Genomic DNA, 13,500 nt, shown 5'->3' on the forward strand with positions numbered 1-13,500 from the left:
AGCTTGCGAGCGAACAACTCGGAATGACCCCCATTAAGCGATCCGCCGCCGAGCTACCCGACGGCGAATACGGCCGATGGGTGACCCGGCTGTGGGGGCGCAGTGACGGGGGGAGTGAAGTTTCTTCACTCCCCCTGTCACCCGGCTCCATTGAAGTGCAGGCAAATATGGACAGGATCATCCATATTGTCCTGCATGCACAGCCAACGGGGCACCAGCGATGAACGAGCGCGAGGTCGTGCATCGTTCATCGCTGGTGCCTCCACACTCAAAGATATGAACGTTATATCGTTCAATAATGAACAAGATTGTTCAAATCTTTGAGTATTATCTGCCAGTGTGAAGGGCTTATTAGGATTACTCTAGGCCACAGGTTCTCAAACTCGGTCCTCAGGACCCCACACAGTGCATGTTTTGCATGTAACTCAGCAGGTGCACAGGTGTATTAATTACTCAATGACACATTTTAAAAGGTCCACAGGTGGAACTAATTATTTCACTTGCGATTCTGTGAGGAGACCTGCAAAACATGCACCGTGTGGGGTCCTGAGGACCGAGTTTGAGAACTTGTGCTCTAGGCTGGCCATATTATCCCTTTAACCTGGGACACTCATGGATTACACAGGTTCTGTGGCTGGCTGACTACAAGCCTTGCTTTTCACCTGGTTTTAAGCAGCCACAGAACCTGTGTAATTCATGAGTGTCCCAGGTAAAAGGGATAATATGATCAGCCTAATTACTCTCACTCTGGAAAGTTCTTGCTTGGAAAAAAAACTTTCATTATCCAAACCTGTCGCTAATTATTTAAACCTACAGTACAGTTTGTACTGATTAAGACAGATTAGAGTTTTATCAGGGTGACTGCACATAACCTGTACCCGGAACATCTTTATCATCGCAGGGTCAGTTCCTGATGATGCAAGCAAGCTTTCATTTATAAAGGATTACAGAAAATGCAACAGACTACTGATTTAATTGCTAATTAGCTAATATCATGCCTTCTGTCTTTTTTTTCTTTTCTTTTTTTTAACCGTATATCTGCTGGGCCAGCTAGACAAAGAGTAAACCTGTGTGTGGGAGATTTATTTATAAATATTGCCCTGTCATTTCATTCAAGTTGCAGTTGTATCATTTAGCCACTATGTGGCACTGTTCTATTGTTGTCTATGGAAAGTGCTTCATTTTACCTTTATGACAGATTTGACAGCTATTAATAATCACCAGTATAAAAAGTGTGAGTCTCCTTGAACACAACAACTCACATATTTTACAGAACATTTGTTGCAGAATAAAACACTATTGATATATTCAGTCCTACCCAGCAAAATGAAATTATTTCCATCAGGTTTACATTGACCATTATTGTGTATCCATTACTGGCCCCAGGGTTGATGCTAGATTCAAGTGGCCAAAGGGACCTTTTACGTCAAGGGGAGGAGCCACGACACGGGGGAGGAGCTAGGCCAGCGGGATAGTTCCTCTACTATCCATGCCACCAACTATTACCTTTAGCATACTTGCCTACCTGACCCTCTCCATGAGGGAGAAAATGCTATGTTCCTGGACTTTCCTGGTAATGTATGATTGCCATCACCTGTGGTAAGCTAGTTAATTGATAAGAAATGTGTTTCACCACAGGTGATGGCAATCATACATTACCAGGAAAGTCCAGGAACAGAGCATTTTCTCCCTCATGGAGAGGGTCAGGTAGGCAAGTATGCCTTTAGTAATCAGGTGGCGAGTGAAGCCAGCCTGCGAGGGTACTTTTCAGGTACCCTGTTCGGCCGTAGCTCCTCCCCCTGGTGACGTGTCTCCTCCCCTAGTGACGTCAGAAGGTCCCTTCTCCCACTTTGATTTAGAACCAACCCTGGTCCCAGGTCCTTTGCCCAGGTGTTAGCTGGTTTGCTAACAAACTTGAGTAAGACCCACAGTCCCTTTACTAGTAAATATAATAATACAGAACTCATTTGATGATTGATAAAAGGCCTTAACTAGTTAATAGGGTGGGGTAAGACCACAACACTAAGGATATATTAAATTGTATCTTTCAGATGAAATTCCAATTTCTCATCTACAATATGCTTATTTTGTACCAAGCACATTAATCTCATGAATGCTTAACGGCTGAAAGTTTAAGGGCTCTTTAATTTGTACTTTAAAGTCTGTTTATATAGCTGTACAACAACGGGAATGTCCGGGAGTACCGGATCTCCAGCAGCTTTCCATCTTTAGTAATGTTTACTCAATAGTCTAAGTGATGTATGAACTGTACAGGGCTAATGTGAAATTATTCTCTATCTAAATATCACCGAGAAATGTTATTTTAATCTTCTCAACACTGAAAATAATTACTTGCAAGAGGTGTTGTAGGAAAAGACGATACAACATGCTTCCAAATGGCCTGCAAGAGATAAGTAGGTTGGAGATGTGCCTAATGCTACAAAGGACGTTTTTACTAAATATAATATATCCTGGTGTGATGAATTGTTGCCAACAGGATATTTTAAGATCAACTCAATTGAATCAAGTGGACCTGGCCTACCAACATCTCAGATTCTAAATCTAGACAAACTAAGCCAGTTCTTGATCCACCCGGTCATGTCCACAGTCTACCAGGACCAGCTATAGAGTAGAATTGAACAGAACCGTAACTAGACTTTTTGGTGCCCTGTGCCAGAAAGAGAATTGGCGCCCCCCCCCCCTCCCCCCCCATTTTTTCAATGAGGACATAAGGTGCATGCCTCGTGGGGACAAGACTGATCCCAGAGAAAGCCCATGCTATGATGCCCCTTCCCACACTTTAGCGGTATTATACAGTATATAGTGTTCACGCTAGGCTGTGTTAGCAGGGCGCCGCGCCCTGCTCGATTTTTTTAAGGGCAAAACCCGCCCTGCCCTTTCTGCGGCGCCCTGCTAAAACAGCCGCCCGCTTTCTGCCCTCCCAGCGTGTAAAGATGCCGTGCGCATGCGCGCGGCATCCGTTCACGCTGTGAGAGAGCTTGGGGGAAGCCCAGCACCTCTGTAGGTGCTGGGCACGCCCCCAACAGTGATGCCGCCGGCCGCCCACGCCCCGCGTCTGTAGGCTGAACCGCCCACTTTTATTACGTATATTGCCCACGCCCCCTATTTGCATGGCCATGCCCCTTTTTTGAGGCGCGCGCTTGTGCCCCTCACAGTCCAGCGCCCTGCCCTGCCCGGATCCTAGAGTGAACACTAGTATATATCAAATAGTTAGAATTCTCTAGCTTAGAATTAACTACCTTTCTATGCAAGGGCAGATAACTCAATGAATAGATTGTCTGACTGCAATGCCACAGGCAATGGGTTTGAATCCCAGGTATGTCAGTATCTTGAAATGTAATAAAGGACAGTGCAACCGGATTACAAAGAAATCTCAAGTTCAGTTCCTAAATGTTGAATAGATATTAGCAACAGAAGGGGTCAGGGTAGGAGACAGTGGCGACCCAATGACCCATACCCGATCACTATGGAGGATCAGGTATGGGTCATTGGGTCGACACGCTTTAGGTCGACAGTCATTAGGTCGAACCCCCTTGGTCGACATGCACTAGATAGACAGGGTGACTAGGTCGACATGGGAAAAGGTCGACACGAGTTTTTGAACTTTTTTGGGTCTCGTTTTCTTTGTAAAGTGACGGGGAACCCCAATTAGTGCACTGTGTCCCCTCGCTTCGGGCAAGGTGCCTCGCTCCGCTACCGCTGCGCTTGGCGCAGGCTACCGTTCCCAATTGTAGTCCATGTGGATCATAAAATATGAAAAAGTTCAAAAAATTAAGAAAAAAATGTGAAAAACTCATGTTGACCTTTTTCCATGTCGACCTTGTTCATGCCGACCTAATGACCATGTCGACCTAGTGCATGTCAACCAATAGTGGTCGACCTAAAGACTGTTGACCTAATGACTGTAAGCTGAAGGAGCTCGTTTGGTTCTCCCCAGTGTGCGCATGGGTCACGCGGATGGTGAAGCTGGCTGAGCTTTCAGGTCCTCCATTGAAAAAAAATTATAAAAAATATTTTAAACGTCCACCTCGCTGTCCCCCCCCCTTTCTCTCTTTCCTCTTCCCCTCTTTCCATTCCCTCTGCAAGAGACTGGCGGCCGGAGCTGGCTGCAAGGGGACATGTCTGTGGAGGTGCCTGCAGGCCGCGGGGGGAGCAGAGATCGGCGAGCGGCGGGGGGACATGTCTGCGGCGGCGGGGGAGGCGCTGCAGGGAGAGAGGTGTCCCCACGCAGACAGTTCCTCCCGCCGGCCGCCGATCTCTGCTCCCCCCGTGGCCTGCAGCACCGCTTGTCTCCTCACCTCAATCCAACTTGTTTTCAAGTCAGATTTAGTTTGTCGGAAAGGGGGCCGATCCATGGTTTTCCGGCAAGTCGAGAATTCCCAAAAATCAGCCTCTACTGAATAGATCGGAACCCCTTCCGACCTATTTCTGTCGGAAGCTGCCGTCTTTCCGACAAGACTAAGCCTTTATATAAGGAACATATTGTAGAGTGTAAAATCAATATCTTATACTGATTGTGGGGCAGTGGCTCCAGTCATTTGAAAAACTCCTACTCTAAGAAAAGAACAACTTACAGTGGCAATAAATAAACAGTTTCTCAGTTCCTCTTTCTGCCGTCGCCGTCCTCAGCCAGCAGTCAGCAAACAGTTGATCAGTCTGCATATGTGTAGGAACCCTTGGTAAATCCTCATGACTATTTAGGGGGTCAATCTGAGTTGATCACTCGCTAGCTAGTTTTTGCAGCCGTGCAAACGCTATGTCGCCGCCCACTGGGGAGTGTATTTTAGCTTAGCAGAAGTGCGAACGCATGTGCAGCCGAGCTCTGCAAAAACAGTTTGTGCAGTTTCAGAGTAGCTCTGATCCTACTCAGCGCTTGCGATCACTTCAGCCTATTTGTGTCCGGATTTGACGTCATACACCCGCCCAGCGAACCCTGCGTTTTTTCAGACACGCCTGCATTTTTACAAACACTCCCTGAAAACGGTCAGTTGACACCCAGAAACGCCCCCTTTCTGTCAATCTTCTTGCGGCCATCAGTGCGAAGAAAAACTTCGCTAGAACCTGTGCACAACCACAACGGGCTTTGTACCCGTACGACGCGCGTGCGCATTGCAGCCCATACGCATGCGCATAAATGCTGTTTTTTCACCTGATCGCTGCGCTTCAAAAATCTGCAGCAAGCGATCAACTCAGAATGACCCCCTTAGTCCTTGAAACTGCTGTCTGCACTGTGTACCCGACAAACACACCTGCTTTGTATACAGAGGGCCTGATTCTGAGCCATAGTGCAAACTGACTTCTCTTCTATCCTCCATCAAGGTGTGTATATTCGTGGCTTGGCGTTTTGGCAGCCTGCGATTGCTTTCTTTGGCACATGCGCGGTCTGCTGGCGATCGCGGGAGGCGGCCGTTTATGGTCTTGCCTACATAAGCAGATGCAGATTGTCAGCAGTCTGCACAAATGCTGCTCACAAGGAGAATAGAACGGGGACCTCAGGAATTGCTGGGGGGTGCAAGGAGGTGCGGAAGGGCCTGTAGTGCCCGCAACCATCGCACCTACAGCATTTCCGCCACTGAGTACGTAGTACAGTATAATATCCCTCTACTTTGTGTTCATGGAAGCGATAAATAGGGGTTAATGTATCAAGTAGTGAAAAGAGTCGAGAAGTTGCCCATGGCAACCAATCAGCTTCAGGTAGCATTCATCAAGTACTTTCTATAAATGATAGGAAGGTTTGGTACTTCTCCACTTGCGATTGACCAAGGGCAATGTACAGGGTCTTCTCTATGGTTTTCCAACACTTGGGTACGAGTCCTTCGAGATCAGTTTGTGTTTCCCTGTGCGAAGGGTCTGTCCTCAGATGCACTGAAACAACTAATCAAGGCCTGCCGCAAGTCTCCACCGCTGAAATCAGAAATAAAGACGAATGCTGGCTCTCCAGCAATCAATATGAAAATTTCATACGATTTACTGTAAGCCACGCCGAGCTAGAAGGTTACCCACAAATTGGTAGCTATCTGGCTTTACAGCAAACCTAAAATGAGTTTGGATAGACCTTCATATAGAAAACTCCTAGTAATTACATAATCCCACTGAGGTCTGGGAAATGCACGCTGCTCTAGAATATCACTATTTAATGGGGAGGGCCAGGAAAACGTTATCGCTGAAATTCAGAGGGCACTTCATTGCCTGGATCTGACGCGTGAAGCTACATCGAATAGACAAAATATAAATGTAATACTAGAAAAAAAATATACCCTTCGCCTTCCTAAAGGAAAACTATTGTCAATACAAGTATTTAATTGTTAGTTCAGTGGAATTTAATTACACAAATGCATTGCTGCGTTTACCATTAGGCATCCTGCAGCCAATCAGAGCACTGGAACGCTCTCATCACGCTATCTTATAGAGGAAACAGCAATAGGAACACCAAATATACAGTAAGCGAGCTAAGGGGTCTGTTTACTGAAGGCTGAAAAGACATTTACATGAAGGGGTCACCGCCGGAGATAGTAGTACAAGGCAGGGGGATTGGAACAGCACGCGCACTATCTCAGGATGGCGATAATAGTAGAAAATCAGTTTAAACAATGTTTTATTATATTCATTGTTTTTTCCTATTTTGCTTATTTTTACTAAGTGGAACTGAAATTCCAGACACCTCTTTCATCTCCACTGCACATGTGTTAGCTGGCAATGCTCCACCTCCCTTACTGGCTCCGCCCCCCTCCCCTTCCCAAATAGGCCTGGGTAATGAACCAGAGAAACAATTTAATGGCAGATGGGAACCTCTTGGCCCATTCAGTCTGACCCTTTTTCTATTATCATTTTGGTAAATTCAACCCTGTTTGATCCTTATTTCTTTGTAATGATATCCTTATGTCTGTCCTGGGATGTAGTTATGTGACCGGCGGTCAGGAGACCGCCGGCACAATACCGACACCTACATCCCACCCCCTCACAATCCCTACAGTCGGCATGTCGACTATCAGGCACTATTCCCACTCGTGTGTGTCCAAAGAATCTTTGCCGTCTGAGCAAGTGTGAGTAGGTCTGAGGCTGCCAGTAATCTGCAACTGAGACGGGCTGAAAGTGGTCTGCGCTGACGTCGGAGACCCTCCTTAAAAACGCCTGGGCACGCCTGCATATTTTATGACACTCCCAGAAAATGGCATCTTTCCGTCCAGAAACGCGTCTTCCTGTTAGTCAAACAGTGGCTACATTGCGATTGCAATCTGTACGCAATTTCTGTCACAATTACCCCTCAAGTGTGCGCAATGCAAACACTATGCCAGTGCAGTCGTTCCATAATCACTCAATTTGCAAATTCTCTGAATAGTGATCCATGCTGAATTAGGTCCTTTATCGCTAACCCTGTCCACCCATCCCGCAGCCTAACCCTAACCGCCACCTCCTGCAGCCTAACCCTAACCGTCACTTCTGGCAGCCTAACCCTAACCGTCACCTCCGGCAGCCTAACCCTAACCGTCACCTCCGGCAGCCTAACCCTAACCGCCACCTCCTGCAGCCTAACCCTAACCGTCACTTCTGGCAGCCTAACCCTAACCGTCACCTCCGGCAGCCTAACCCTAACCGTCACCTCCGGCAGCCTAACCCTAACCGTCACCTCCGGCAGCCTAACCCTAACCGTCACCTCCGGCAGCCTAACCCTAACCGTCACCTCCGGCAGCCTAACCCTAACCGTCACTTCCGGCAGCCTAACCCTAACCGCCACCTCCTGCAGCCTAACCCTAACCGTCACTTCTGGCAGCCCAACCCTAACCGTCACCTCCGGCAGCCTAACCCTAACCGTCACCTCTGGCAGCCTAACCCTAACCGTCACCTCCGGCAGCCTAACCCTAACCGTCACTTCTGGCAGCCTAACCCTAACCGCCACCTCCTGCAGCCTAACCCTAACCGTCACTTCTGGCAGCCTAACCCTAACCGTCACCTCCGGCAGCCTAACCCTAATCGTCACCTCCGGCATCCTAACCCTAATCGTCACCTCCGGCAGCCTAACCCTAACCGTCACCTCCGGCAGCCTAACCCTAATCATACCGCCTCATAGCCTAACCCCAACCCTCTTACTAGTGCCTAACACCAACACTCAAACCTAACCCAAATACGCATCCGTTGGCATTGTGAGCGCCGGGAATCCTGACTACATCCCGGTTATCAATACCACCCCGCATTACCACCCCGCAGTCTTGACCACCCGTTCTAGGGCAGCACAGCCCAGCAGCAGTGGAGTTCCCATACCATACTGTAATCCTGTAGGTTAAGACACTCCCTACTCCCTACAACAGTATGTGCCGGTAGGAGCGTCTCTGTACTTAAACAAGCCACCCATAGTCTCCTTAAAAGCCGCCCTTAGTCTTCTCAACAACAAAAAAGGTAGCTGAGAGGCTATTCCACTTGTCCACTACCGTTTCTGTAAAGTCATTTTTCCTCAAATTTCCCCTGAACCTCCCCCCTCCAGTCTCAGTGCATGTCCACGTGTCCTATTGCTTCTCTTCATATGAAGAATGTTTCCCTCCTGGACTTTGGTAAAACCCTTGATATATGTGAAAGTTTCTATCATGTCCCCCCTTTCCCTTCTCTGCTCCAAACTATACATATTGAGATTTCTTAGTCTTTCTGGGTATTTTTGTGATGTAGGCCATGCACCATTTTAGTTGCCCTTCTTTGTACAGTTTCTAATGTATTAATATCCTTCTGGAGATATGGCCTCCAGAACTGAACACAGTATTCCAGATGAGGCCGTACCAATGACCTATACAGTGGCATTATTACTTCTTTCTTTCTGCTACTGATTCCTCTCCCAATGCAGCCAAGCATCTGACTAGCCTTCCTCATTGCTTTGTTACATTGCCTACCTGCCTTCAACTCACCTCAATAGTGACACCCAGTAGCGCACTCAGGGTACCTGTAAACCCCCCCTGATAAGCCAAATGTTTTATTTGTGAGACGGAGACAGCAGTGTCTCCACCTCAGCAAAAGTCGCAAACGCGACCGCGGAGCTATTACAGCAGCAGAGAGCTATGTAGCTCTCTGCATAGAGAAAGTCTGGGGGGAGCTGCTGGCTGCGCATGCTCAGCCGCAGCAGCTCTCTCCTCACAGAACCGCCAGTCAGCTCCTGTCTCCCACTGCTCCTAGATGCTGGTGGTATGGTGTATTATGTATACCACCAATACTGTATATGAAGTGCGTGTATGTATGTATATATGTGTGTGTGTGCATGTCAGCGGCATACCGTCTGTCGGAAGCGAGGCAGCGAGACCCCCTCGCAGGCTTTCTGCACTCTCCACGCTTCAGGTCCGGTGGCTCGCTTCGCTCGCCACAGTTTATATTCCCGCTCGGTTGGTGGCGTGGAGTCACCAGCCGAGTGGGAATACACTGCAGATGTCAAGATTCCATCGGTATTTCATCGGCTGTCGGGATTCTGGCGTCGGTCTCTCGAACACCGGGATCCCGACAGCCGACATTTTAACTGCATCCCATATCTATCTATCTATATACACACATTCACACACCCACGGAAACCCCGTAAATACAGATGGAGCCACATTAATCGTGGCTCCGTCTGTGTCTAGTCGCGCCCAGCGAGGCATACTGCCGGGAGCGAACGGGGCATGCGTGCATAGTAGACGCGCACGCGCCCCATTCAATGTGAATGGGAGCATCTGTGTATGCTCGGCAGCGGGCCTAGACGTGGCTACATATGTAAATCCTGCGTTTGCCCCTGACACCTACTGTCGATCCCTTTCCTCCTCAGTATTTTCCATTATAGTGCCATTAATACTATATTTAGCCTTTGGATTTTTGAGACCCAAGTGCATGATTTTGCATGTTTTGCCATTAAACTGTAATTGCCACACTCGTGAATACAGTTTAATGCCAAAACATGCAAAACCATATCCACACTCTATCCCCATCATGGCTCCCCTGGGCCTACACTCCAAGTAGTCCAGGAGAACTCCCCAAAATTCTGAAGTCTCCGGGACTTTTTGGGATAGTATGAAAGTATGGACGTAGCCGCCGGCTGAAAAGCATGCTGGGAGTTGCCCTCACACAGCAGCTACAAAATCACATTTTCTAACGTTAGGATAACGCTGTGAATCTATAAACACTTCTCATTAATAGTCACGGCAGTGTTTTTATTTGTCTATATTTTTCCCGTGAAATGTTTGTAATAAACTTGCTCAGTCTAAGCCTCTGTCTTTGTTGTTGTTTTCCAGAAACCTGGAGCTGCATTCACCTGATGTCAAGCACACAGTGGTGCTAAGGAGCAAAGACCCAGCTGCAGCTCAGGCCTGGTTCAGTGCCATACACGGAGCAGTGACCGAACTGGTTTCCAAGGTGATAACAGAGGTCAAGGAACAGCTGGGGAAAAACGGGATCTCCGGAAGCCAAGAAATCCGTCACATGGGCTGGCTGGCAGAGAAGGTATTTATAATAGTATAATATTATTATGTAAGCCGTACACACACATGTAATGATGTGATGGGCACCCGCTATAAATATAGGTGTATGAGCTATATTTATATATACAAGTAAATGCACCCAGCTTCAGGCGGGTTACCTCAGCCGCTCCGTCCCCCCATCCCTTTCCTGTCTCGCCGATGTGACCTGCGCGTGTGCCACTTTACGCTCACCTAAACATGGACAAGCAGGAGATATGTAAGCTGAAATACTTTGTGCTGCTGTCATCTTTCTAATCATCTGATCAGCTATGGGATGTCATAGCCTCACGCATTTCACTTCCTACATTTCCGTATATAGGGCCTAATTTAGTAAGGATTTCTAATGAGCAGAATTTGCAATCCTTCTGAACGCATGCTGACCTCCGCCCGCCCCCCTTTATCAAGCACAAATTGCGATCGCAATTAACTTTCCGATCGCCGCCACGATCACGCCCCCGCTCGTGTCCCCACGCCCCCAGCTTTCAGGCCACCCCCGCGCGCAACGCTCCGTCTCCGCCTAGGAAACCGACCGTTGCCGCCAACCCCTCCGCCCCACGAATGCCCTTGCCTGATTGACAGGCAGAGGCGATCGCATTTTCTGCGCCCCCCCTGCAGAAAATGCGGGCGTGTGTGCAGGACGGGCGTTGCGCATGCATTTTATTTTATTTTTTTGCAGTTGCACCGCATACTGGATTCTCCCTAGAAGGTGTATTACTTTTTTTTAGAAATAGAAATATTATCGGTACACAACTTCACCGCAACAAACATGCCGTGAAGGCAGAGACCACCCACAGTGCCCTATATATGCCAGGGTACCAAATACCGCTTCTACACTAGAATAACCCATCTCATATGTTAGAATTTTATTTGTTGATTTTTAGTTCTGCTTTTAATTCAATAATTCCGGTTTCTTTGGTTTCTAAGCTTTTTAACCAAGGTGTAAATGGGTATATATTTAACTGGGCCCCAGGCGGATAAGTTGGGGAATCTGGTTTCAGGGGAGATTTTATTAAAAACAGGTGCACCGCAGGGGTGTATATTGAGCCCACTGTTATATTCACTCATGACTGTGTATCGTTGGGGTCATTCCGAGTTGTTCGCTAGCTGAAATTGTTCGCTGCGCAGCGATGATGAAAAAAATGGCATTTATGCGCATGCGTATGCGGCGCAATGCGCACGCGCGACGTACTTTCACAACGGCCGATGTAGTTTCACACAAGGTCTAGCGAAGCTTTTCAGTCGCACTGCTGGCCGCAGAGTGATTGACATGAAGTGGGCGTTTCTGGGTGTCAACTGACCGTTTTCAGGGAGTGTTCGGAAAAACGCAGGCGTGCCAGGAAAAACGCAGGCATGGCTGGGAGAACGCAGGGCGTGTTTGTGACGTCAGAACAGGAACTGAACAGTCTGAAGTGATCACAAGCGCTGAGTAGGTCTGGAGCTACTCTGAAACTGCACAACTTTTTTTTGTAGCCGCTCTGCGATCCTTTCGTTCGCACTTCTGCTAAGCTAAGATACACTCCCAGTGGGCGGCGGCATAGCGTTTGCATGGCTGCTAAAAACTGCTAGCGAGCGATCAACTCGGAATGACCCCCCTAGTTCTGAATTGGTCAAGATTGTCAAATTTGCAGTTGACACGGCTGTTGTTGGCCTGATAAATATGGCAGCTTATAGACATGAGGTTTTAAAGTTAGTAGAGTGGAGTAAGGACAACTGCGTGCTCCTAGATACCTCTAAAACGAAAGAGCTGGTAATCGATTTTAGGAAGGTCAGTTAGAGACTGAAAATACCGTCAGTCTTAGATGGCATGAATATTGAAGAGGTGAATTCTTTTAGATTTTTGGGAATCCATATTTGAAGAGATTTTTCATGGTCTTTGAATACTATTTATTTAATAAAAAATGCGCAGCAACGACTTTTTTTCTTGAGGAGACTAAGGGCGGCTAGTTTAAGTACGGCAATGCTCCTTAGGTACTACCGTTGTATAGTAGGGAGTGTCTTGACCTACAGGATTACAGTATGGTATGTGCGGCTGCTGAGTTGTGTTGCCCTAGAACTGGTGGTCAAGTGATCGGGGTGGCATTGACTTGAATTTTTTCTCTTTCTGAAAATAGAGCTAAAAACATCTTAGCTGATCCTAGTCAGGGTTAGACTGCGGGAGGGGTGGGTAGCGTTAGGGGTAAAATACCCAATCCGTATGTATTGTGAGCGACTGCCTGTATTTTGATGCCAACCCGTGCTGATGAACTGCCTCTCTTTCCTATCCAAAAATAGCCAATAGACCACCTAAAAGAACAGCCAAACGAAAAAAGATAGTGAGGTTTGGCAAGCTTTCATTGGTCAAAGCGGCCTGGGCCTTAAAGCCACAGGCATACATAACGCCGTCTAGAACCCTAGAACACTAATAGACTAATAGGGTATCCGTTCAGATGGTTGACAATGTTAAAGTCGACACACATTAGGTCGACCACTATTGGTTGACAGTGACATGATCGACATGGACAAATGGTTGACACATGAAAATGGTCGACACATGAAAAGGTCGACACGGCTTTTTTTTGTTTTGTTTTTTTTTTGCTTTTTTTTTTTTTTTCATTTTTAACATTTATACTTTACCATCCACGTGGACTATGATTGTGAATAGTGACCTGTGTCGAGGGCAGCGGTAGTGGGGCGAGGCACCTTCGCGAGCCATGTAAGGGGACGCGGTACACTAATTGGGGTTCCTGGTCATGTTACATAAAAAAAATGACACTAAAAACAGTAAAAAAAAAATAAAAAAATCCATGTCGACCTTTTGCATGTGTCGACCATTTTCATGTGTCGACCATTTGTCCACGTCGACCTAATGACTGTTGACCTTAACATTGTCGACCATTCATACCGGAACCGACTAATAGATAACGTGATGAGCAGCCTACAGCCTTAGGGTTTATTCCAAATCCGGCTTATTGAGCCTTCAGATCTTCATTTTAGGGAAGAAAAGGTGTTATCATTCAGGTGGCAAACTTTAATATAA

The 13,500-nt window shown here is 47.3% G+C and overlaps 1 protein-coding gene across 1 annotated transcript in view; it reads left to right on the top strand.

The window, feature by feature from the left end:
* SNTB1 (syntrophin beta 1) overlaps positions 1 to 13,500 on the top strand; it is a 316,976-nt gene that overhangs the window by 198,340 nt on the left and 105,136 nt on the right. The window contains exon 3 of the mRNA XM_063924446.1: positions 10,260 to 10,467. Coding sequence (XP_063780516.1) covers positions 10,260 to 10,467 — 208 coding nt within the window. The remainder of the gene's footprint in view (positions 1 to 10,259; positions 10,468 to 13,500) is intronic.

This window comes from Pseudophryne corroboree, chromosome 5 (assembly GCF_028390025.1).
Source record: "Pseudophryne corroboree isolate aPseCor3 chromosome 5, aPseCor3.hap2, whole genome shotgun sequence".
Classification (NCBI taxonomy): domain Eukaryota; kingdom Metazoa; phylum Chordata; class Amphibia; order Anura; family Myobatrachidae; genus Pseudophryne; species Pseudophryne corroboree.